Here is a 25,767-nt window from a genome sequence, read left to right as displayed (position 1 = left end):
GCCTCAGGATAATAGGGGGTGGGAACTTAGTTGAAAGGACTGTACTGAGAAGCATTCTAGTCAGATGGCTGGCACCTAAGAAACAAGTAGCATCTCTCAGTAAACCTTCATTCTCTCCTCTTTCTTTCCCTCTCCCTTCCTTGCCCTTTTCAGAGAAATAGACCATCTGTGGAGACTTAAAATAATGAATCATTAGTAGGTCATTTATGTCTCTTGTTAATTTCCAGAAATTAGATTCTGTATTAAGGAAACATACATGAACAGGCTAGGGCTTGAGAACATCTATTTCTTCATCCCCAACTCCTTTACAGGAAGCAGTGTGTGTGTGTGTGTGTGTGTGTGTGTGTGTGTGTGTGTGTGTGTGTGTGTAGAAGCCAGAAGTCAGAAGTCAGCATCTGGTGTTCTTTTCTATTGCTTTCTATCTCATTTTCCAAGCCAAAGTCTCTCACTGAAGCTGGAGCTCCCCAATTAGCTAGACTTGCTGGTCATCAAGTTCCAGGAATCCACCTGTCTCCACTCCACAGTGCCAGAGTTGCAGGATCATGCTGTAATTCCCAGCTTTTTATGTGGATGATAGGAATCCTAACCTGGGTCCCCATGCTTGCTCAGCAAGCACTTAACCAACTGAGCCTTCCCTCAGACAACATTAATATTCTTCATGAGACAATTTGCATTTTAAAAAGCATTTGGCTGGAGGGTGAAGGATGAAAAGTCATTTATAGGATTTTCCCACTTTAAAAAAATGCAGATATGCGTGTTGACAGGTACTGTTCAGTTCTTTAAAAATATAATACAAGCCTTTCCAAGCATGGTGACTACAGCTCAGTCTCCTGCCTTGCCTGCTTGATGCACTATCTATATGTCATTTATCTACACAGGAGCATTTTTGTTAGAGGAAATAATTGAGCAAAGATAGAAATCATGAATTAGGAAACAGATTGATTCTAGAATGTGTGATGATTATTGTCCACAGAGGTAGCCATACTTTAACTGTTCTTTGTCCAGAGACCATCAGTCAGGTGGTCTTGCCAAGTGTCCTGGAGCAAACGCTACTGTAAAGCCTTGTATGCTGTAGGACTATTGTTTCCCCAAATATAGCTCCTTTGTGTGGAGGTGCAGGAAGTCCATTGGTAGCACGAAACAATGGAATTCTGCCCAGGAGCGTTTCTAAGTAGCAACCCTTTGATAAAAGCAGACTAGGGAGGAAACACTGCAATTGTTCTTTACCAGTAACTGTTTAAAGTATTTGATTATAAATGGATACTATGTGGTAGGTCCGTGACTGAGAAGATTCTTGTTCTTATGTTCGCTAAAGGAAGAAGTGAAGGGTGCACATCATCTTGTGTGGTATGGATGCCTCACCTGTCAACCAAAAAGCCCTCAGCCTATGGCTTAGGCAGAAAATAGAGGCAGGACCAGGAAGAAAAAGCATTCTAGGAGGGAAGGGGGAGGAGCCTGAAAAGAGGGGAGGAGACACATAGCTGCTTGGTGCCTGAGCACAGGCAACCAGCCATGCATGTGACAAAAGGTAGGTTAAAATAAATGGATATATTCAGTTATGATCTAGTCAGAGTAGAGTCTATGGTCTGCTATGTGGCTGAGATATTGGTAAATATATTTTGAGTCTGAGTCTTATTTCTGGGGGCCTGGGAGGCAAAACTGGACCTAACTTCAACAGTGGTCTGCAAGCACAGAAGGAGTAACAAAATTTGAGCTCTTAATGCTGAATTTGGACATTATTAGACACTGGGTCTACTTCCAAGGTGCTAATGAGAAGATCAACATGACCTATAAACTGCATATTAGCCCTTTTCCAAAAGGAAAAAAAAAATCAAAGTGGAAGTTACACAAGAATACCAATGGGAGAGATTGACTGCAAAAATTTCACCAAACCTCCTGACAGCAGAGGACCTTGAGAACTTGCTAGACCTTCTAGAACTTACATTGGGAGATTATGAGCTGTTTAAAAAAAAAAAGCTTCATTTTTTATGATAATTGTATATGTATATACCCATATTTGTGTGAATGCTTGTGTGTGTGTGTGTGTGTGTGTGTGTGTGTGTGTGTGTATGCATGTGAAAGCCAGATGACATCCTCAGAGGTGCTGTGTGCAAGGTCTCTCAGTAGCTTAGAGCTTTCCTAAGCATGTTATGGTAGCTGCAGGCATCTATATGTCCCTGCATTCCTACATCTGGAGTTATAAGGAAGTGTCACCATGTCTACCTTTTTTTTTTTTTTAATGCATACTGGATATTGAACTCACACAGGTTAATTTCCATCTCTTTTTTGTCCTGGGTTAGATTTCGATCCACGTGCATTTGTGTTTGTGTGTATGTGTGTGTGCCCAGTGCCTATGTTTGTGTGTGTATAAACCATTTGTAGGCATGGGAGGGACCTAAGCTTCAACACCAGCTGAGTGACAGTGCTTGAGGCTTTATGACAGGGCAATATGAGCAAAAGTAGCATCCTGAGAAGGCAGGCTTTCTCCCTTGTTCAGGGGAGAGGAGTGTCCTGGCAACTAGACACAGCATTGCCAGTCCTCTGGACAGGGCATCTAGCCCGTGTATGGAGGCAGTCTTGCAGGAACAAATACACAGGACAAGTGTCTGGAAAAGGACATCTCTAGGCTCTATGTTCCCTTCTCTGGGTGTTTTGAAGACTGAAATTTTGCTTAACTGTGTCAGGTACTCAAAAGCCACAAGAGAGTGGCTGCAACCTTTGGGCCTATGGCTACCTTTTCCCCCTCTGCTTTCCACCACAGAGAGTGCTGGAATTCCCCTGAGGCTGAGGCTTCTCCACCACAAGCATCTTTCAGTGTGAACTGTTGTTCGGCTTCATCTTTTCATCGTATGAGGAATGTAGTTAGTCAGAATATTTGAAAAGTGTGAAACCCAAGAAGCCTATCACCCATGGCCAAAATTATCTTTTAGCATATTTTCTTTATACTTTTATACTATGCATTTTTAATTCTAAAAAAATTGTAAGCATTGCACATTCCCACACCACTTTGCCTCCTTAACGTTTTACTTACAGAGAGTTTATTGGTTAATAAAATGCCAAAATAGGTCTTCTAACGTAATCCATTACTGAGACCAAGCCAAAGTCAAGAAGAGTCCCTGAGAGCCCCCAAAGCCAGGAAATAGAGTAGGGTATTTTAAATTTATTTTAAGTTGCGAGCGTCTCTCAGGGATGTCCTGTCCTTTGTAGCAAACTGTTTCAGAGCTCAGAAGCTTTCTCTTGTGATTGATTAGAGATGAGTCATGCTGGCGGGGCAGGCTAAGGAGAACGCAGCCACGCCTGCCGATCCATGCTGTACTTGGTCTGTTTAAACAGGTCTGTGCCGTGAGACTCAATATGATTACGATGGCACTCTGAAAGGCTGTCCAGAGGCCACTGTTCTCTCTGTTTGTCGCTGAGCTCTGAGGACAGAGGAAATTTCAGGAGAAGCTCCACATATTCTTGCATGTGTATTCTCTCATAAATAAGCATTCCCCGCAAAGGCCATGCAGAGCCACTCAGTGGACAGACAAACCTGGAGGATGCTGCACTAACAGAATTAGACAGGTGTACAGAGAGACATGCCTTATGATCTCACTTGCGTGTACAATGTAAAAGTGGGGAGGGGTAGGATAAGAGGCATTGATCAGAGGGTGAGATCTCTCCATCACGGCTGGATAAATTCTGGAGATCAGTGTGCAGAGGTGACTGTAGTAAATCACACTGCATTGTTCACTTAAAGTTTGTAAGTGTCTTAGGGTTTCTTTTGCTGCAAGGAAACACCATGACCAAAAGGCAGGTTGGGGAGGAAAGGGTTTATTGGTCTTACACTTCCATATTGCTGTCCATTATTAAAAGAAGTCAAGGAAGGAACTCAAACAGGGCAAGAACCTGTAGGCAGAGCTAATACAGAGGCCATGGAGGGATGTTGCTTACTAGCTTGCTTCCCATGGCTTGTTCAGCCTACTTTCTGAACCCAGGACCACTAGCCCAGAGACAGCAACACCTTCAATGGGCTGGGCCTTCCCACTGATCACTAATTGAGAAAATGCCTTACTGTTGGATCTTATGGATGCATTTCCTTAACTGAGGCTTCTTTCTTTCCGATGCCTCTAGCTTTTGTCAAGTTGACACACAAACCCAGCCAGTACAGTTAAGAAAGCAGATTTTAAATGTCTTCACCCCCCAGAAACCATGGGTATTGATGGATTTGTTAATTTGACTGGTAATTAGTACAATGTACATACATATATCCAACTATTACCACCACAAATGTAAAATATGTACAGTATTCAGATTTTTTTCCAAAGGCCAGAAATAACTCTTTTTCCTACAGCCGAAGAATATGGTAAGGAGCATTCAGAGAGACATTGCCACCAGCTAGACACACAGGGTTGCATGGCTTGTAATTCTGAAGAATGTTGTCACTCTTGCTCTGTCTCTGCTCACCTTCCCGCCCACCAAATGCACACATCCTTTTGCTTTTTGTATCAAACATATTTTTGTTTAGCATCAGAAGAAACTACACAAAAATAAATCGCTGGAGACAAGAATCATGAGTTGAAACCATCTCAAAGATATCAAAGACTTTAAGGTTTTATATCATATCCTTCAGCTCAATGTTGTTCAAAGTACAGAGAAAACTCACCTAACGGTAGACATTAGGAGAATACCTAAACACTACACAGCTTTCTATCAACTGTAAAACAGTCTGGGTCAACAGACATAGCCTCCCACACTGTGTACCAAACATAGTGTAATGGTATGATTTTCTTTTCCATCTTCCCCCACAGAGTCAGTCACCGGCAAGGGCCATGTCATTACCTTCACACCTACAGCAGTGATGCAAAGGCTGAGTTCACAAATAAGTAGATAGAAATTTAAACCAGCAAGACCTCTAATAATGCTGTGCCAGATTGCAAAAGAGCAAAACTCTGACTCTGTTAAGTTTGTACACAGCACGAATGCTGCAATGCTTGGCCATATCTGGGGTTCTGAGATTAGGGGAAGTGCCACGTTTTCAAAGAGATGGGGGCAGGCTGAAATGAACACAAAAGAAAGCAAACATCTCCAGGAATAGTTATGTCGTGAGGTGGGATGGGAAGAAATGTCTGGCCTTCAGAAAATTCTCACACGTGGCGTCTTAATGGCTGAGTGCACTCTAGGGACAGTCCTGTGCAAGAAGATACAGATTGGTCTTTCCTCACTCCCCATGGCAGAGTTAGAGTCACTGGCTGGAAACTCTATAGAAGAACCTTCCTATATACAGCTTGGAGTTCTCTGTGAGAGACTGTGGACCGTATGGAAAGACAGAGGACAAATTGATCTCACAGGGATCACAGTGGTGCTTGACCAGCTGCATCAGAAGACATCTAATGTCTCTTCTAAATCCCAGGTCTACAACTGCTCCCAACAGATTCAGTGCATGGATGCATTCCATATGAGCAAGTAAGAGCCTCAAGTAATTAGTGGGACACATGACTATTCACAGGGCTGATGGGTAATAAAACTAGAGAATAGTCATGACAATGTTTCTGAAGGCAGCAGGCTGCTTTTTTATATGCCTGAGTGTTTTGCCTGCATGTATGTATGTGCAGCATGTGTGTGTAAGGCTTTGGGTGTCAGAAGAGGGTGTCAGGTCCCCTGGAGTTTGAGCTACAATGTGGGTGCTGGGAACCTAACTCAGGTCCTCAGTAAGATCATCCAGTGCTCTTAACTGCTGAGCTGTCTCTCCAGCCCCAGGACAAGCCACCTGAATGGAAGAGGAGGGGATCTCTGACCCATGAAAGAATTGAGAAAAATGAGATTTGGTTTGGTTGCATAAGAGCTGTGGTATCAAGCCAGGACAGACAAGATCACTGGCTATCTGAACTAGGCCTGTTAATTCCCAGAGCCTCCACAAGGTCCATTCCGGGTGAATGAACCCCTGGCCATGCTCAAACTAAGACTGTAAACGGCACCTGATCTCAGAATGGGAGTCATTGTCTAGAGCCGGGTGCTGATCCAAAGGATCCGATATGATGCCTGTTACCAACGGCTATAACCATAGCCATGAATGTTGGCATTACTGGCCTACCTGCACTTGGCATTAAGCTTGTGGTGCCTTTAGACTAGGAAGGCCATTGGCATAGAGGTAGGCACACACATCACAATAATGGTGACCCCATAGGAAGGCTCTGACATGTACCTGGAACCTATGGCTTCACATGATTTCCAAAGCAGCCTTTTTAATCAGTTTTGTGGTTGTTTGCCGCCACTTGAATCTCAAATATTCCTCGGCTTGGCAGCAGTACCTTGGCTCCCTCCGCACAGAAGGCCTGCTGAGGAGGCTGGAATGTGTGTGAAGGAGGAGATGGAAGCACTCCCTGGCTTCTATCAAATCACTCCTAGCTTTCTGCCCCTCGTGTGCAGGATTCCACTGAGTGCTAATCTGGGATCATCTATCAAAAGACGCAGACATTTTAAATATCCCAAGTTTTGTTTAGAGATCAAATTTCAAAGTTTTGACTGCATCTGGAGTGTTTGCCTCAAGAATGAATACCACAGCAAAGGCCAGACCACTGCCATTGGCTCTGAAATAATCAGAAAGCAGTGGATGATGGCTTGGTGACACACCAGAAGAAATCATTCCACCCCAGTTTGGTTTGGTGAAACAGAGAGTTGATGGGGTCCGCATAGGTCCATAGGTAAGAGGTTACTTAAAGGAGCACATAGCAGCAACACTGAGAGGCCCAACCCGGCTTGCAGGACTCACAGTACTGCATCTGTGGAGCTCTCTGCAGGACCTGCAGGCAGCTGCACATCCCAGGGAGAGGGTGTGTTTCCCCCTCAATTATTGCTGCTGAGATAACCTTGATGGGCTTTAAGAATCTGCAAGCTTCTGAACTTCCTGAGCTGTATAAGTTCAGTTTACTTCCAAAGTCTTAGAAGCATCCTCAATTCCCTCTGTGAGGGAATATTTCATTTCAGTGGAAACAGACACATCAGCATCGTCACAGAGGGACCAGGCTGTGGGGGTACCTGCTGCTTTCCTTTGAGCTAAGTCTAGCGCTCAGACATCAGTCTTAAGAGGCCCTATGGATCAGTCAAGTGTTCTGGACTCTGACCTCAGATTTAGGGTGCACAGATCTCAGTCTCAGTGGAATCTGACCCATCTCATGCTTGCATTTCTATTTACACATCTCAGAATGGCATAACAATACAGACGTTATGATGATTTTCAACATCTTTTCTCAAAATTCTATCACCTGGTGATCTCTCCAGCATTTTTTTTATAATGCAGGTTTGCCTTTCCTGTTCCTAGTGAGTGATAATAGAAAGGGTTAAAATGTCATCAGCTTGGAGACACACAGTGGCTTCCCTGCTTATGACCTTGGCCATTACTTCACCCCTGTGGGTCTCTACCTCCTTTTTCATAAACTATGGTACCTCATGAATTGATAAGCAAGAACAGTAAGTGGCAGAGGCCTGGCATGTAAGTGCCCAACACTCTTAGTCCCTTGCCTCCCTCAGTCCTTCTCCTTAGTTCTTCACTCACTTGCTCACCAGAGCAGAGTGGCAGACAAGCCCAGAGAGGTCAGTAGCAGCTTTAAACAGAACACAACCATCCACCACTGTTGGAATTTTCCCACTGGGACTACGTGATCAAAGCAACTCATGCGCAAAGGTTTCACAGCAATGGCAATATGTTACCATAAAACAAATTCTCAGTGATATCACCCATCTACTTTAAATAAACTGCTTTAGAAATATAAGACAGCAAAAGCACGATGGGCAGTTGCCTGGATTAACAGATACTGCCTGGGCACTAATATAAGACCTTAGGGTATTGCTTATGGTGTGGGGGAGACACAGCTCTTATCCTTGGACTTGGCTCTTATCCTTGGATGCTCTTTTTTAAAAAAACAAAGCTGGCTTTTGAGAGGTCAGGCTTTGTTCTAAATTGCATTTCTATCAACCAAGGATCTAACCCCTCCCCCAATTCAGCTTTTTGCTCTCTATTGCTGTTCTATGCAACATTGTTTTCATGTTAATATGCTTACATGTTAAATAATACATAGTTACACTCTTGATGTTTCCAGAGTAAGATATTCTAGGCTCTTTCAAAGCACATTCCTCATTATACAAGCAAAGAGACAAGGAGCAAGCAATATTGTCACATTTTTTCCCAGTTGCTATAGTGCTTCTGAGAATCATTCCATTTATTTTAAAAATGTAGCCAAGAGAGCAATGATTTACAATCTTGGCAGTTGTGATGTCCAGCCTTTAAGGGTTACTCATAGCTATAAAGTGACTACACAGTATTTCCTGCCTTACTTAGTGACTTGAAACACAGTTTCTCTTTTTCCTAAACACCAAGCCATTCCTTCTCTCTTTCTTCACCCATCTTCCATTCCCCCATAGTGAGAAGCTGATAACTTCTCAAATCTGGCTTGATGCCCTGGTGTTGAACTGTTAAGCCTTTTCCTACATGCCCAAAGTAGGGTCTCACTCAGCCCCATGGTAGCCAGTGCTGATTCTGTGAGCTTGGCTAATGGCATCTGATACTGCGTTACAGAGTTTAACCTTTCCACTATTCAGGCAGAGGCTTCGGAGGTATCAAGCCTTACATACATACCCCTTACCGTCTACAAAGCTACGGGAGAACAAACTCTTCAGATCCCAATAAGAACACAAAGACCATGATCTGATCCTATAACATTTTCTCCTTTTATGCCTGAAAACTATCTTGCCTCTTTTTGCCTTCAAATGGGGTTCATTCACTATGACCGTGAGAGAAAGTTATAAAAATCAGGCCAGCCAAGATTTCCACAGGGAAAGGCACTAAATGCTGATGAGCAGAATGAATCAATAATAACAAGAAGCAAGGTCTTAACTGGAGTCCTATTAAACCTTTTAAAGAATTTATTTATTTTATGTGTATGCCTATGTGCCTGAGTGCATGTGTGGGAACCACCCACAGACACCAGAAAAGGTTGTCTTGTCCCTGGAACTAAAACTGTTAGCACTTGTGAACTGCTATTCAGGTGCTGGGAATCTAACCTAGGTACTGTGGAAGAGTAGCCAGTGTTCTTAGCCACTGAACCCTCTCTCTGACTCCCAGTTAAACTTTCTGTTGAAAGCGTCTAGTGATTAGCTAGGCTATGTTTCATTTTGAGTTAGCCAAAAGTAAAGCCAACCTGTGTGTGTGTGTGTGTGTGTGTGTGTGCTTTGTAACCCAAAGTATTCTATTCATTCCACTCCAGGCTTAGAATTCAGTAAGTTTTCTTCCTCCCTCCCTCCTTCCCTTCCTCTCTCTCTCTCTCTCTCTCTCTCTCTCTCTCTCTCTCTCTCTCTCTCTAGTTGTTGGCTTTTTGTTGCTGTTGTTGTTGTTGTTGTTGTTTGCATCAAACACTTCTAAAGAGGAAAAAACTGGAGAGAAGGAATTCTGATTGCTCTCATATGGCTCCTCAACTATGGTTACACTGGCTAGCAGTTTCTTTGCCCACACACTCTGGATCTCCCCAGCAGGCATGTGGATACAGAACTCCCCTGCAGAGAGAGCTCTCCCCAGCTTCTCCTGTCAGAACTCCCAGAACCTTGTTTCTGTTGTTGATGTTTGGTTTGGGAATTTTGGTTCTGTTTTTGTTTTTTTTTTTTGTTTTGTTTTGTTTTGTTTATTTTTTAAACCAGTGTCTCTGGCTGGCTCTGGCTCGCTACCATCACTCCAGTCATAAATAGTGTTGTTCCACTAGCGTTATGCTGGTCTTCTCTCTTTTCTTTTTAAATTGAGACCACTTCACATATGGCTACTTACTATAAGCACTTACTAGAAGTTTCCACTATATCCCCGTGGACCAGCAGCTTCTCCGGGGTCTTTGCAAGGCCACCTGCATCCTGTGTAGTGATTCTTGGCAGCGGCTTCAATGTGACTTGTACTTTGCAGTTGTTTAGTGGTGATTAAAAACTGGGGAAGTAGGCAAATTAAAGGAGTACGACTGGGTGTTCAGGTTGTCTCTTTAAGGTCTTTTCTGTAAGAGCAAGCCCTTGATGCCCCCATCGCATGGTGGTCGAGAGGGTCTTTATTTACCTCGTGTCAACATATGATTTAAAAGTTTGTTTTTCTTTGGAAACTTTTTATTTTATTAATTCCGCTGTAATGAAGGCTAGCGTTTATACCCAGAGATCCGTACTTAGTTGAAATGGTGCATTTCAAATACACAGCTGCAGGTAACACAACTATCTTAAAAAAAAAAAAAAATTAAACCTGCTGCTGACTTTAGGAAAGCCAAAACTCTCTAACTTTCATGACCTCAAAAAGTTCCCCTGCCAGGGCTTGTTCGGGGCCCTTCTGTCTTCTCTGTGCCCCTCTGCTCTCTCAGCTCTGGGGTTGAAAGCCCAGGCGCTTCCAATTCTCTATTAGCTTTAAGCGCAGTGTGAAGGATGTCCTCAGCTGCTGATACTGCCTCGTGGTCAGCTTGGGGCTGACGAACACGCCCAGTACTTTCTCCTCGTCCTGTGATTGGTTCCCGAGGTCACATGAGAGCCCCGGAGGGTTGGAATTCTGACTTGTGGCTTTTGGCACTCCTTTTTCTTTTTAAAAATCGCTGGGTCTGTGGCTCTCTCCTGGGGCTCGGTGCCTTTGACCGAGGCTGGAGACAGGCTGCGAAGAGCCACCGGCAGCTGAGGTGGCAGTGGAAATTCTCCCGAGATGTTCAGCCAGGTGCCCAGGACCCCGGCTGCAGGGTGCTACTATCTAAATCCCTTGACACCTGAGAGCCAGGAGATGTACTTGCGATTTGACCAGACTGCCAGACGCTCTCCCTACAGGATGAGCCGGATCCTAGCACGCCATCACCTAGTGACTAAAATTCAGCAAGGTGAGTTGCGGGCACTGCCAAGGTGCTGCTTCTTTCTGTTGGCTCTGTCTTGTGCTGCTTACAAAGTTATTGTTTGTGCTGTACACCGCACGGATTCTTATGCCACGCTGCGTGGAACTCTTTCAGATAACTTTAGACGTGGGTTCTAAGCAGTCTTTCACAGCACTGAGCGCCTCATAACTCACGAAAATATTTCCAGGAGAATGTGAATCATGAATTCTTAATCCTCCGTGTGTCAACAGAGCAAATGAGAAAGGTTTACTCAGCGTGTGTCTTGGGGAGCTTTTCTGCAGGTAAACTCATACTCTGGTCACATTTAAAAGTGGACATTTGTTTGTTTAATTAGGGAGAGAGCAGAGAGCTGGCGACTCCTGTTCAGAGTTTATAGTACATCTTCATTGAAGGGAAACAGTGAGGCTCTAAGCTTAAGGCTATTGGACTGACAACTAGAATTACATTCTCTTCCTGTCTGTGTGCTTGTGTGGATAGTCACCACTGATTTGTTGACACTGTTTTCTTGCTAAAGGATAAATGTGACTCTTCACCTCAAAACAGAGCCTATGACTACACACACTTAGGAGTACTGGTTTCCTAAGGCAAGTTGACAGTACTGTTTACAGGCTGTTAAGTGATTCTTTTCTATTCTCATGGGAGAAAATTAATAACTCTCATACCCCAAACATTAATAAAACTCATGGTTTTGTTTGTTTGCTTGTTTGTTTTTAAGGCTTAAAGCTTAAAACGTGCCATGTGTGGTACAAATCCGAAGAGTGTGAAGGGAACCACTGAACTGATAACCATTTAAAAGACGACACATCTATCCACAGGCAGCAAATAGTCACCTAGCTCCTAAATATGAACCTAACTAAACCATTACATTGGCCCTACCAGGAATTTCAAGAGCTATTATGAAAATACAGTTCCTCGTTAGATAAATGAATTTGAGATTATATTGAATTTTAGAGGGGAAGTTAAAGTCTGTAATCTTAAAAGATCTCACTGTAATGTCTCCAAAAGGAACAATACATATTCTAGCAGCAGCATTTAATGAGATTGTTTCCTTGGAAATGGGCATTTGTTTGTGAAGGTTCAGGAACTGGCTATGTGTGAAGGATACTGGCGCGGCATACCAGTGTGATTGCAGGAAGGATATTAAGTCACTCCATGAACTCTGTGTGCAAGTCTCACTTGAATGGAAACAAAAGTATTCCCTGAGGCTCAATTTAAAAATACATTCAGTTGAGAATAAGAACCAGCTCTGTCTTCTATTTAGAAACTTCTTACCGTGGGGATGTATTGGGTATTAGATATATGACCCTATGGACATTGGTACTTTCCAATCTTTTTTATATGTATTGTCAGTCATTGACATGTTCTTTTGGGATAATGGTTGTTTTTGGTGCATTACCATTGAAAGTGGATCATTCTTATATATGAACACCGTATCTGTCTGCATTTTATTTTTTCATACTTAGAAAATGTGGAGTCTCCTTGGTTTTTTTAATGAGGTAATGGAATGATTGGAGCCAATGGATTCCTAAAAGTTAAAAGCTACAGGTAGGAAACAGAAAAGAATTCCTACCCTCTAGTGATTCAGAAGTCATGATGGGTGACTATCACACAATGTTTAGTGAGCAGGTACAAAATGGTTTTATCAGATTTACTATATTGATAGATTGGTTTGGTTTCATAGCACTAATGGGGCATTTACAACATATCAGGCTGTGAGAATTACGAATCCTAATTTATTTTCTCTCAAAAAAGAAGTGCTTATAGTTAGGTGCCACTTTAGATCCATTGTAAAGATGAGAAAACAGAGGCACATGACATTCGGAGACTTTCAGGAGAGCTGGCATTTGGACACAAATTCTGAGACTCATACCTGAGACTCTTTACCGCACTGTACTGTGTTTTGGCTTTTATAATGAATGCTAGATAAAATGCTGGCCCTCTAGTGGGTTTGGGGTTCTGTAATATATCAAAGACCATGTAAGTATGGACAGCAAGCACCCCATTACAGAATCCCAGTTGGCTACTCCTCCTCTGATTTCCAGTCAGGTTTTATTTCTATAGTGGGAACAATGTACTATGAGTTTTGGTATGTTTGAATGGTTAGTACGCAGTCGTAAAGGATACCTAGTTATGTTACTAACAACCTCTAATCATCCAACTAAAGCAGCGTGCATATAAAGTTATTGTAGATGTGATATTTGTGTGTCAGTGCCTTAAAATGGCAGCCGCAGCAGTAAACTTTCAGCACTCTCCTTTAGATCTCTCAAAGAAACGTTTGCACTGTATCAAGATAATTTGCAACACCATGGCTGTGATTTCTCATGGCTGGTAGGAAGAGTATAGATGAAAGTCAGTTGCTCTCTGATGACCTCATTCTAGTGAGCTAATCATTGAATGGCATGGCCATGATTCAACAGCAGATGCACTCACAGTGAGGGAAAACAAGGGAGGGAAATAATGAAACCTTTGATGATGCTTAAGATCTGAACTGGTATCCAAACCTGAGAGGAATTTAAGCTTGCATATGTAGGATCACACAGTATCTGTCTATTGAGACAGGATGATCTCATTTGAGCCAATGTTCTTTAAATCCATCGGAATTATGGTATTTTCGGGTGATTTGTTCCCGTTTGAATGCTGGGTAGTATTCCATCGTGTGCCTATGCCATATTACCTCTTTGAAATGTAGCTGTTATAATCTGCGTGCTGTAGAAGAACTGGACTTCCATTATTGCTATCTTAGGATATCAAAACATCGTGTTTTCACATAACATGCACACACTATTTGAAAAAGCCAAATCCAAGCAGACCTATAAATACCATTGTTTTTGAAAAAAAAAAATCTATCGTGTTTTTTTATTTGAAATTCTCAAAATCCATTCTGAGATGGCCCAGATTTCAGTAAAATATACTGACAACAGGAAAAAGAGTCACGGATCCAGGCTCTGCTCCAATACTTTATGGTGGCAGTTTCTAGGACACCACTGGGTCTTTGCTTCTAGATGAGCAATATGGACACACTATGATCTCTCTCTCTCTCTCTCTCTCTCTCTCTCTCTCTCTCTCTCACACACACACACACACACACACACACACACACACACACAATTTTCCTTGTCCTATTTTAGAATTCTCTATAACTGTCAGTAATTCTTGGTTTAGAACACAGAGAGACTTAAACACAACTTGAGAAAAACACATAAAAGAGCTACAGCATCTCTGCCACGTGGAGTTGATCAGCGGCTGCTAATTTTTCTGAGAAAAGAGATAAAAACAAGTTCAGGTTTTTGTTCTGCTCTTGCTACTAACTGCTCCCATGATTTTGGGAAATACACAACTTCTCTAGAGCTTCTTTTGTACAATAAGGGTTTGAATTAAGTTCTCCGTAAAGGTCCCTTCATGTCTGAAGTTGGAGAACCCTGTGTTCACATCTCTTGAGAGAAGGAGGGTTCTCCCTCCCACTGTCCTTTCTGTCCCCCAGCATCTACCTGTGTGTGTCTGATCTGAGTGCTTTTGTTATTCATGTCCTAAGACCTTGTGAGGATGTGTAGTCTGTGGTCTATTTAAATGGCATAATTACTATGATTATAGAGAACCTTTTTTTTTCCTCAGGACTCCTGGCCTTAATGTGAAGTTGTTGTCATGTGCAGCCCATCTCAGGGCTGTAGTGGGTAGGCTGTGTCTGTGTGTACCCTTGCACTCACTACAAGATTTCTTTGCTTGATAAGAACTCGAGACTCAGAAAATCTCACTGCTAGGGGAAGGAGTGGAAGTTGGGCTTTCACTTTTCCTTGAGGTTTAAGCTAAGATAATCTTCAAACAGATACAGCTGCTGAGTTTAACTTCACTAAAGCGAAGTGTGCTTCAGTCTCCAGCTAATTCGAGTGGGTGTGAGTAACATATTTTCTCTCCCTTGTTACTGTGTCAAATGGCATCTTGGGAATTTGCCCAACCTAAGTGGTGAGCATTGCCCATCCTTAGTGAGTGAGGACCCTCACCCCCACCAACTGGGTAGTGTCAGCCTAAATTAAATGGTCATTTGTTCCTCTGAAATGTTTGGCCCTTTCTTACCCAACTGTTTTCTGAGTAAGAGGGTGAATGTGATGGCAAAGAACAAAGAAAGCTCAGAGAGCAGGGAACGCACCCATTGCCTTGCCCATCCCTGTTGCTCAAGCTCCTTGAAAAAGAGTGTGGCCATTGGCATAAGTTACTTTTGCTAAATCAGAGCTGGCTTCTCTTCAGTGTGAGCGACTGGAGGGTCTGTTCCAAAAGGGTACTATTTAACCAAAGTTACAGGTGAACGAGTTAGTGGTTTAAATGGATAATACTTAAAACTTTACTACATAGTAAAAACAAGGGTCAACAATTATACCCTAGAAAGAAGCTAGGGAAAGAGAGACATGCATATAAGCATAGAGAGCCATGCGTGTGAGCATAGAGAGACATGCATTGGACCACAGAGGGTCATGCATGTGAGCATAGAGAGCCATGCATGTGAGCATAGAGAGCCATGCATGTGAGCATAGAGAGACATGCATGTGAGCATAGAGAGACATGCATGGGACCATAGAGACCCATGCATGTGAACATAGAGGGCCATGCATGTGAGCATAGAGACCCATGCATGTGAGCATAGAGGGCCATGCATGTGAGCATAGAGAGCCATGCGTGTGAGCATAGAGAGACATGCATGGGACCACAGAGGGTCATGCATGTGAGCATAGAGAGCCATGCATGTGAGCATAGAGACCCATGCATGTGAGCATAGAGGGCCATGCATGTGAGCATAGAGGGCCATGCATGTGAGCATAGAGACCCATGCATGTGAACTTAAAGACTATGTGCCCATAGCTGCAGGTTGCTGCTCTGAATTGCTGATTCCAAAAACAATTCAAGCCATTCTCCAATCTGGATTCTGTGGCAGTAATTTAAGAAAGTGGGGATTTATTTTCTCATCTTTTCCATCCTCCTTCAACTGTACTTTAATTCTTAGTAAAATTCATGACTACTGGCTGGATCTTAAAAAGTGAGAGTCCTCATTTTTTTCTGGGTAACGTAATTATAGGAAGAAATAGAAGCACAGATTATCATCCCAACCCCATAAACTAACATCAGAACTTCTAGTGAATATCGATTGATGATCCAAAACAACTGAGTTTGTGAAGAGCAAATGACAAGTGACCTTCAGTAAATCTCTCCTATAAAGGGGAAGATGTGGGAGGGGCTTTAACAGAAATGACATTACCAGGATGTTCTGTCTCTGTGTTTAATTATGAGAGGACATCAAAATACATACAAGACAAAGCCAACTACAAATTATACACCAGATATTTGAACAAAGTAAAGATCACATTAAAAATTACTTGACATTTCCATGGGGGCAGTTGGAACATGAGTTGGGTGTGGAGAAAGGTATCATATGTCAGTTTGAGCTAGCTTGTAGAAGAATATACAACTCAGTAAGATCATAAGAGCAAAAAAAAAAAAATGGAAAGAAAAATTGTTAATTTATAAGATAAAATCAAAAAAGCATTATTACACAGAAGTCCAAAATATGCAAGGCCCTAAATGGTTATTAAAAATGGATCACAAATTGGACTTCACCTTTATGTATCTAAGAAAGGAAAAAAGAAAAACAAAAACCACAATTGAGAGAGGGTGTTCAGGTCCATAAGCTTCTTATGAAGCCTGCTGTTTGGAAGAATTTCCTCCAAAAACTCTCTAAGAACAATTCCCCACACCCATCTCATAAGAAGCCATGATGGATGCTGTGTGTCCAGCCACTGCTATAGTGTGGTTCCAACAGTATCTATCATTTATTTCTTTTAAATGTTTTAAAATTTTATTTCTCATATTTTTGGGGTGTAAGTGGTTTTGCCTGCATGCTTGTTTGGGAATCACATGTTTATCTGGTGCCTATGGAGGTCAGGAGAGGAGAGGGCACTGGATCCCATGGATCCTGGAGTTGTGGATTATTGTGAGCCACCTCTACAGCCCCATCATTTAATTCTTATACCTGGCAGTGGGCTTAGGATCACCACAAGTTATAACTCAGCAAAAGTATCTGGAGAGGGGTGAATGGATGTGAAAGAGGTCAGGCACAGACTTCTGACAGTATAAAACCAGCCCAGAGACCATGTATAAGCTGTGCTCCCAGATCTGCACTGTAGGGCAGGGATCCCAATGAATGAGTATCCCAGCAGGAAATACTTCTGAGGCTAAGGAACTTGGGAAATGATGCATCTTCTTTCCTTTCTTGAATATTCACACGCCATGAAGACTCAGACAAACTCTGCTGCAGGAAGCGCGCAAAGTTTGTTTTACTGCCACTCTTTGTCATGAAACCACGGTCCACCAGACACCAGAGAGTGCGTCTTCCAAAGCCAAGGCTCCTAAGGATTGGGTGGAAAGTGCTGACTGAGGAAAGTGTGTGGTCTGTGGTTTGTTGAGATAACTCTGTGTTTCTGGCGTGCATCAGGCAGTACCTAGTTAGAAGTCATATTTTTGGACGGTGACACTGCAAATTTTCTGTCTTGAAAAATGGCCGATAACACATCTTTTAAATTTTGTAATTAATTTTTTTCATATAGTATATTTTGATAATATTCTTTGCCTTCCCTAAACTCCTCCTAGACCCTCTTCCACCTCTCCCTAACAACCCCCCAACTTCATTTTCTCTCTTTAAAACTATCAAAACAGGGGGAGCAAAAATAAAAGTCAAAACAGACAAATAGAGAAAGAAGAGAAAAGAAAATTCAACTGGGTAAAGGCAAGCTGATTAGCTCTGTTTTACTTTTTTTAATTAAAGCAATAAAATGAAGATTCTATTCTGAGAGGAGAGCCCCTGCTCACATGTTGATCAGAACATTGAGAATGTGTGATAGCAGAGTTTTTAATTACCACAATAATGTAACTAGTCGCAGGGAAGTCTAAAACCTAAGTACAGAGGAAGGCTACTTCCCGGCTCTGAGTTGATCTAACCTACGCTCTAATGGAAATCCTGGATGAGTTCTGAGGTGGGGCTGGCATTTCTGCAGCTAACTGAAGGTGTTCTAGGGCTGTCTGGAAGTAGGGTCCTCAGCCACAGGGAAGTGGGATGTCCTTCAGCTGCATAAAGTTCTCCCTGGCTCTAGGTGGTGGCTCACAGACACTTAGGTACTGATGGATGGCACCTGTCACCTCTGTGGCCCAGAAACCTCTTTTGGCTGTGCTGAATGGATAGTGCCAGGCCCTTCCTGATCTGAAGGAGAAGACAGTACCCTGAGCACAGCATGAGAAAGGGAGCTGGGCAGAATGTAGGTGGCTTTGATGTGTAAAATCTGTTGGACTGAGGTTATCAGCAACTTGTAAGTTTGCAGGAAGCTGCCAGAGACATTCTTAATATATTTTCCTCTGCTGGCAAAGATGTAACATTTGAACATTTATATGATGCACAATTTTTTTCCAAGCAAATTCACAGTATATCAAAACACTATAAGGGAACACAGGAAGGATCCTCTTAGCTAGCCTTAGCCTTTTTAATAAAGTCATATCAGATCTAGAGCAGGACATATCACCATGAAAATTCATGCACCAATGTTCAAAGAGACACAAAACCATTCAAAAATTAATGCACCAATTTCCCTCCCTCTCGTTCTCTCAAATTTGTATCTAAAGGAATTTTAAAAAGGACATCAGATAAAAAACAAAGTTACAAAATATACTCCTGCTATTAGATAAAGAAAATCAATGGGAGTAAATCCACAATATCTGGCTGTACTGACAAACAATTCCTCCTAAGGTATAGGAATACATTTTAAAATAGCGGAGCTGACTAGAAATTATTGGTGTTACTCAGCCTGTCAAACAGTCTGACGACCACTCAAGTGAATTAGTATAGCCAGGGATTGGCCAGTTACCACATACCTGATTCACATTACAACTTTCCTCCTCTGGGTTACTTTTGAAAACCCATACATATGGATGGTAAGAGTCTTTGATTACTATTCAGTTTCTGTAAGTGAGCCGTTATTCTTCACCTAAATTTGATTCACAAAATAATACACTGAGGAAAGTTTGTATGGCCATAAAATAATAGTCTCCTCTTAGAGTTTTACTATCATGAAATTTAGAATATTTTAAGTTCTGTACGATTCAGGAAAGACTGACTAACCTCGCACTGGTTTTACACATGGATCTATCCAAGCAAAACTGGTGCTCCTTTCCACTTTCTTGCATGTTGTGGGTATGCTGCCTGCTTTTATCTGTACTATATGTGTGCATGCTGGTAGAGGCCAGAAGACTGTGTTGGATCCCCTGGGACTGGAGTTGCAGATGGTCGTGAGCCATGTGGGTACTGGGGAGAGAACATAGATCCACTACAAGAGCAACCAGGGTTCTTGACCACGGAGCCATCTCTCCAGCCTCCAAACTGGAGAAGAGAAATAGAAGGAACTCATCCAACACTTTGAAGGATACAAAATATTTCCTATTAAATGTATTTTTAAAAGTAGACAATGAAATCCCTTCCAAAACCCTTGTCAACAGGACCTTTTTAAGCCATTTGTTGTGATTCTCCTACTCATTCGTGGCTGTCAAACCGCCTCCTTGCCTACCCTTGGTGTCCTGGGTTGGAGGGCCTGTGAACCTCCTTGCCGGCAAACTCATTCACCCTTGGTGCTTCCAGGTCTGCGGTCTGTGGCAGACAAAGCTGCTTAGATGTGTTTATGGCTGGCTTCCTAGAAGAAGGCTGGGCAAACCTTGGCAGGAAGGCAGTGGAGTCAGCCATACGGGACATCCTGAAGATGCTTTCGAAGGCTTTGCTCTCGTAGGCCCTCCTCTGTTGCTCTCCCATACATTCAATGTAAACTCCCAACTTTCAGAACCTGTAGTCCAGGACTCACAGGCCTTTGGGGTTATGTACCTTGAATTGAATCTCTTATCCTACACCTTCCCAGCATGACCTTGATGAGGTTTCTTAGGGTTCCCTATGATTTCCAGTGGACAAAGTGAACTTCCTAACTGTAGCCAAGTTATTAAAAGATTAAATGAAGGAATATAACTAAGCTCTGAGCACACTGCCTGATGCATACTAGATATCTGATATAAGAAAATATGTATTGAACATTCACGGACATAAGAACTATCAAGTTATGGTCAAAGAGCATGCCGTGTTTACTATGGCAGTCGTACATGTCATAGTTGTGTGTGTGTCTTCAAAAAGTATCTGTCCCAATCTTTAAGTTATAAAACAAGGATTTTATAAGATCTTTCTTTTCTTTCCTTTCTTCCCTCCCTCCCTTATCTCCCTCCTTCCTTCCTTTTCTTCCTTACTTTCTTCCTTTCTTTACTTGCTTTTATTATTTCTTCCTTTTTCTTTTTTAAGTACAGCAAAGCCGATTACCCCACGCAAATGTAGTTTTCTTTGGTTAGTAGTGATCCTCTCCTGTGCTCTGAACAGGCCTGAAATGATTAGTGCAAGCCACTAACAGCAAAGGCTGTGGGCCTCTTGGGTTATAACAAAGCTATTATTTGATTCAGAGTGTCCCTGACTTTTGACATCATGTGGCGATAAAGCTAGGAGTGGTGGAGGACAGGAAGCCTCAGGAATGTTGCTGTGGCAGAGTGAAGGACTGAGGGGTAAACAGTTGGGAAAGAAAAGTCAGATCAAGGCCTGGGGTGGGGGCAGGGGGGGATTCATTCATCAGTAACAGCGAGATGCTGTGCATGGAATATCTGGGGGGAAACTGCAGCTTCTTTAATAAAGATCTTTAATCCATTACCATTGATGCCCTTCCAGAGCATCGAGTGTCTGTGGTAGGAAGCTTACTTAACCTGGACAAGGGATGGTGTGAGTAAATCACCTGAGTCTTCTGGATCTCAATTCCCTCTTCTACACATCAAGCTGTAAACAGATCCCTCTATAACTGGTGTTGTAACTGCATTATGGCTTAGTACCAAGTCAGTCATGTAAACTTATATAGAACATGTTGCTGCCGCTAACAGGCTGTTTTCATTTGGGGATGGGCAGGGAGGCTGCCATAACCAAGTACCATGGACTAGACCACTTAGATAATAGAAATTTGTTTCCTCGCCATTCTGGAGTCTAAGAGAAATTTGTGAGCAAAGTGCTGGAAACGTTGGCACCTCCTAGGGTCTCTTAGCATCTAGATGACTGTCTCTGACCTTGGCCTTCATAACATCATCCCTGTATTCCAATCTTGTCTGATTAAGACAACAGTCAGATTGGACCAGTCTACCTCTGTTATCTCGTTTGCTATCTCTTCTGTCTCCAGTTATAGTCATGCTCCAAAGGTACTGGGGCTTAGGACGTCAGCATACAAATTTAAGGGAGACACAGCAGATGGAAACCTTGACCAGTTTCATGTTATGTTGATAAGTAGAAGGAAAGGTCATTTTTATCGTGTGTCTAGCAGTCAGTGTTACTAGTTGCTTCCCACTTTCTTGTCATTCTAACACGCAGAGCAATTGTGAAGTTATCTCATACACACTGGGCACCCCTAATCCAAAGCTTTGACATCTGAAGTGGTCCCCAGTCTGAAGCTTATTGAGTGCAAGTGGAAAATCTCTCCTTGGCCTCAGGTGACAGGATGCAGTCAACATGACCACACACTGAAAACATTGTATATGATTGCCCTCCAGCATAAGAAACATAAATGAATCTGTGTGCTAAAACCGAGGTCCCGTCCCCAAAGATATTTCATCGTGCATATGTAACTATTTCAAAACCTGCAAAACAAGTGGGAATCTGAGACACTTCTGGTCCTGAGTATTTCCAATAAAGGCCACTCAGTCTGTGACCCCCCCCCCAGAAAAGAAACCCAAGAACAGAGACTATAAGTTGAAGTGCAATGGATAGAAGAATAAATCTTAAAAACTTACCTGAATCCTTCCATCCAAATTAGTGAGATTTCCTGGACTGATATGAACTCTCAGGTTTAATTTTGCAGGAACTTTCCAACTCCAGATGTTCAAGTAAAGAAGCACATAGGGGAGAACATGTCAAAAAATACATGAGCTTCGCTTAGGCTAGCATGGGCACTTAGGCCTCAGCGTGGTCTTGCCTTACCTATGCATCATTGTGTTTTGTTCTCATTTGTCCCCATGCCCACTGTCCTCAGCTCTGTCCCTTTCCTATGCCCAGCTGTTTCCTTCCTCTTCCCAGCTAGGTCCACCTTCTGCTGTCTCATCACACATGTGCCATTGCCCTCTCTGTGTCTTGCCTTCCTAAAGATCTTATCCCCTCCTTCCATGGACTACCTGGAGTTTCATCTCACATACATGCAAACACACACACACATACACATACACATGCACACATAATACACTCATATGTGCACACATATATACACATATGCATCTGCACACACATGCACACATACATATATTCACACATACATGTCTCATACAGACACACACACACACACATATATATACACATATATATACATACATACATACATACATACACTGTCTCTCACACACACATACATACATATTCTGTCTTAGTCAGAGTTGCTATTTCTGTGATGAAAGGGTTTATTCAATTTACATGTTCCCATCACAGTCAGTCATCAAAGGAAGTCAGGACAGGAACTCAAGCAGGGCAGGAACCTGAAGGCAGAAGCTGATGCAGAGGCCATGGAGGGGAGCTGCTTACTGGCTCGTTACGCATGTACATGTACTTACTCAGGTTGTTTTCTAATAGAACCCTGGACCACTAGACTAGGGGGGTCCCCATCCACAATGGTCTGGTCCCTCCCTATTTAATCACTAATTAAGAAAATAACTGGCCGGGCAGTGGTGGCGCACGCCTTTTATCCCAGCACTTGGGAGGCAGAGGCAGACAGATTTCTGAGTTCAAGGCCAGCCTGGTCTACAGAGTGAATTCCAAGACAGCCAGGGCTACACAGAAAAACCCTGTCTCGGAAAGAGAGAGAGACAGAGAGAGAGAGAGAGAGAGAGAGAGAGAGAGAGAGAGAGAGAGAGAGAGAGAGAGAGAGAGAGAGAATAACTTAACACACACAACTTTTGCCCATTCTTATGGAAGCATTTTTTTTTAATTGAGGCTCCATCCTTTCAAATGATGTTAGCTTGTGTCAAGTTGACACAAAACTAGCACACAGGCACACATGCACATACTCAAACATATGCATACTTTTAAATCCAAGTACCACATGGAAGAGAAAACATGGTGTTTTTCTGAGTCTGGCTTATTTTGCTGAATTGTAGTGATATTCAATTTCATTTATTTATTTATTTATTTATTTTTGCAAATGTCACAATTTCATCTTTTTTGCAGCTGAATAAAAGTCATTGTGTATGTGTGTATCCTGTTTTCAATGTCCATTCGTTGGTTTATTAGTGGACATCTAGGCTAGTTTTCTTTCTTTAAGGCTGACTTGAATAGTGCAGCAATAAGCATGGGTGTGAAGTACCTCTGCTATGTGTTGATGTTGAGTCCTTTCACATATGACCGGACAGAGGCCATGGAGGGGTGCTGCTTACTGGCTTGTCCCCATCCACAATGGTCTGGGCCCTCCTTCATTAATCGCTAATTGAGAAGTAGACCATGGCTGCTCTATCTGTAGTTTCCAGAAGGCTCTCTAACCTGATTTACCTAGTGACTGAACGGGAGGTGCTTCCCTGCCAGTGCTAAGCAAGTATCTGCCTTTCCCCACCTGTCCAGAAGTATTTGCTGCCATTTGTTTTATTGGTGACAGCTGTTCATTCTTGATGGACTTAGATGGACTCTCAGAGCAGTTCTAGTTTGTGTATCTCTGGTGGTTGAGGATATTGAATAGTTTTTCAAGTACTTATTGGCCATTCGTATCTCTTTTTAAGAACTGTTATTCAGTTCATCAGCTCATCTATTGATTGGAGGATGTTTTAGGGCTTTTTCCTGTTTAACTTTTACAGTTCTTTTCAGACCCTCGATATTGATCCCCTGTTTAATGTGTAGCCAGAAGAGACTTATGCCCAGCTGACAAATTAAAAACTAAGCTCTCTGTTGTCCATGCTAATTCTAATAAGTTTTCTAAAGATTTTAGTAGTTTATTTCTCTTAAGAGCATCATTCTTACTAATTGAAGAATATTCTTTATATTTATTGAATCCTTCAGCTAAGAAAGATGAAACAGAAATATGATATTCATTGAGATTTATTCTTAGAAGTAAATTTATTGACATTTTGACAGATACACCATATGAAAGCTTCTGCTTCATTGATTTTTTTATAGAAAATATATCATTTTAATCCCCTCAAGATAGACCTAAAGACAGAAAATCAGTACATATAGCCTTCTGCATTCATTATGACATAATGTTAATTGTGAACCTTATAAAACTCTTATTTTATAGGATGCAATATTTGACATTTACGTATGGCATAAAATGAACCCAGAAGGCTATATGCAGCATCCTTAGTGGCTTGAGAGTTGGGGGAACAATTCTAAGCTCATTGTCTCATTGCATACATTCCTGTGTGAATATATACACATGTGAATACATCCAGGTGTGAACTGGTTTCACCGTCACTGATTAGGAAGCCTTGCTCCCTACAGTCTGTTTTTGTGAGACATGAAAAACCATGAATTAGTCTTCCTAGCCTAAAATGTTTCTGAAAGTGAAGGAGGAAGGTGGAGCTTCTAGGTCAGCACCAGCTTGTTTTATCCATGTTCTAGAACTTGAGTGTGTGGTGTCTTCAGCAACAGGATCATGTCATTGATTTCTTGGTGATAGCCTTGTGGGGCAGAGGGACATCACTGACCAACAATCCCCAAAGAACTGACTGGCTCCTAGCACTGGTCTTTTTTGACTTGTTAGCCTGTGGTGTGTAGGAGGAGCACTGTTGCCCCATTATAAGTTTAAATGTTCCTAATCTCATTTCCCCCAAATCATTGCTTTGCAAGTAGAATACTGTGACACAGAAAAGCACACTTCCATAACTGGTTCTGTGGCGCGCTAATATAAACTCACCTGATAGAATAAGGACGCCTGGCAGCAGGCAGCTGCAGTGGTCAAACATTAACTAAGACAGAGTCCACATTTTCCTCCTCCCCTGCCTCCAGGTTCCCAGCTGCATTTTGCATGAGGCTGTTCTGTTTCTATTCCTTCATATGAACCTTTTTCCTGTCACTCTGGCCCTCATATTGTTGATTACCTTTTCAGAGCCTGCTCTGGACACTGAAGTTCATTAATGCCAGGAATGACATAGGGTGCAGACAAGGTCCTTTCAGTTCATTGACAGTCATTCTTCCTCATTCTGCTTGAGGACTTTGCAGGTGGACCCATAGCCTTGGGAGGAGCCCTGCTTCACATTCCCATAATGTCATAGAGGTAGAAAAAAATGCTCAGGGTCCCACATGGAGAGGCAAGTGGTCTACAAAGTTTGCTAACATCTGTATGCATGAAGATGAAACATTCAGGCCTGAGTCAGCCATTTAGTCTTTATATTTCACATCATACATCTTAAGCTTTGGAGTATTTGTCATTTCTAAGCTTAGCAACAATAGTCTTGAAGCTACCATTCTAGAGCCTTCCCTGGGATAATCTACCAGCTGTTTTCAAGGAGTCCAGTGTGGTTGGATATGGTCCTCCTATTGTGTTTTCGTTAAGACCTGAGTTTACCCATTTGGAAAATAAGCAAGATTGAGCCTCATACCTTGCACTCACCCCTCCCCTTTCTTAGGTGCATAAAGGAAGGCTCCAGAGTGTTAAATGAACTCTCCTGGTGTCCCACAGTGCTCACGCTATACTCTGAACTCAAGTCTGGGTAAGCTAAGAGCCCATGTTGCTCACCACTGCCAATCCCCATCCTCCTTCTTATTATAAGTAGACATTGTTTACTTGAACCCAAAGATGATTTGAGTGTTTATTCTTTGTCATTATAGACACAGTTG

General features: G+C 42.3%; 1 protein-coding gene across 6 annotated transcripts in view; it reads left to right on the top strand.

Annotated features, from left to right (window-relative positions):
• The window catches only part of Stard13 (StAR related lipid transfer domain containing 13), a 211,015-nt gene that overhangs the window by 36,840 nt on the left and 148,408 nt on the right, over positions 1–25,767 (top strand). Inside the window, exon 1 of one of the 6 annotated variants that reach the window (XM_031338853.1) lies at positions 10,576–10,856. The exons of 2 other annotated variants lie outside the window; for them this stretch is intronic. In XM_031338853.1, the coding sequence (XP_031194713.1) occupies positions 10,688–10,856 (169 nt within the window). In that variant the 5' untranslated portion in view covers positions 10,576–10,687. Of the gene's footprint in view, positions 1–10,575; positions 10,857–24,956; positions 25,641–25,767 lie in introns of those variants that run through there. 3 more of the 6 variants (XM_031338851.1, XM_031338855.1, XM_031338854.1) reach the window with 3 other exon arrangements.

This window comes from Mastomys coucha, unplaced genomic scaffold (genome assembly GCF_008632895.1).
Source record: "Mastomys coucha isolate ucsf_1 unplaced genomic scaffold, UCSF_Mcou_1 pScaffold22, whole genome shotgun sequence".
Classification (NCBI taxonomy): Eukaryota; Metazoa; Chordata; class Mammalia; order Rodentia; family Muridae; genus Mastomys; species Mastomys coucha.
Note: the sequence above shows the minus strand (reverse complement) of the source record. Positions and strands in the feature narration are given on the sequence as shown.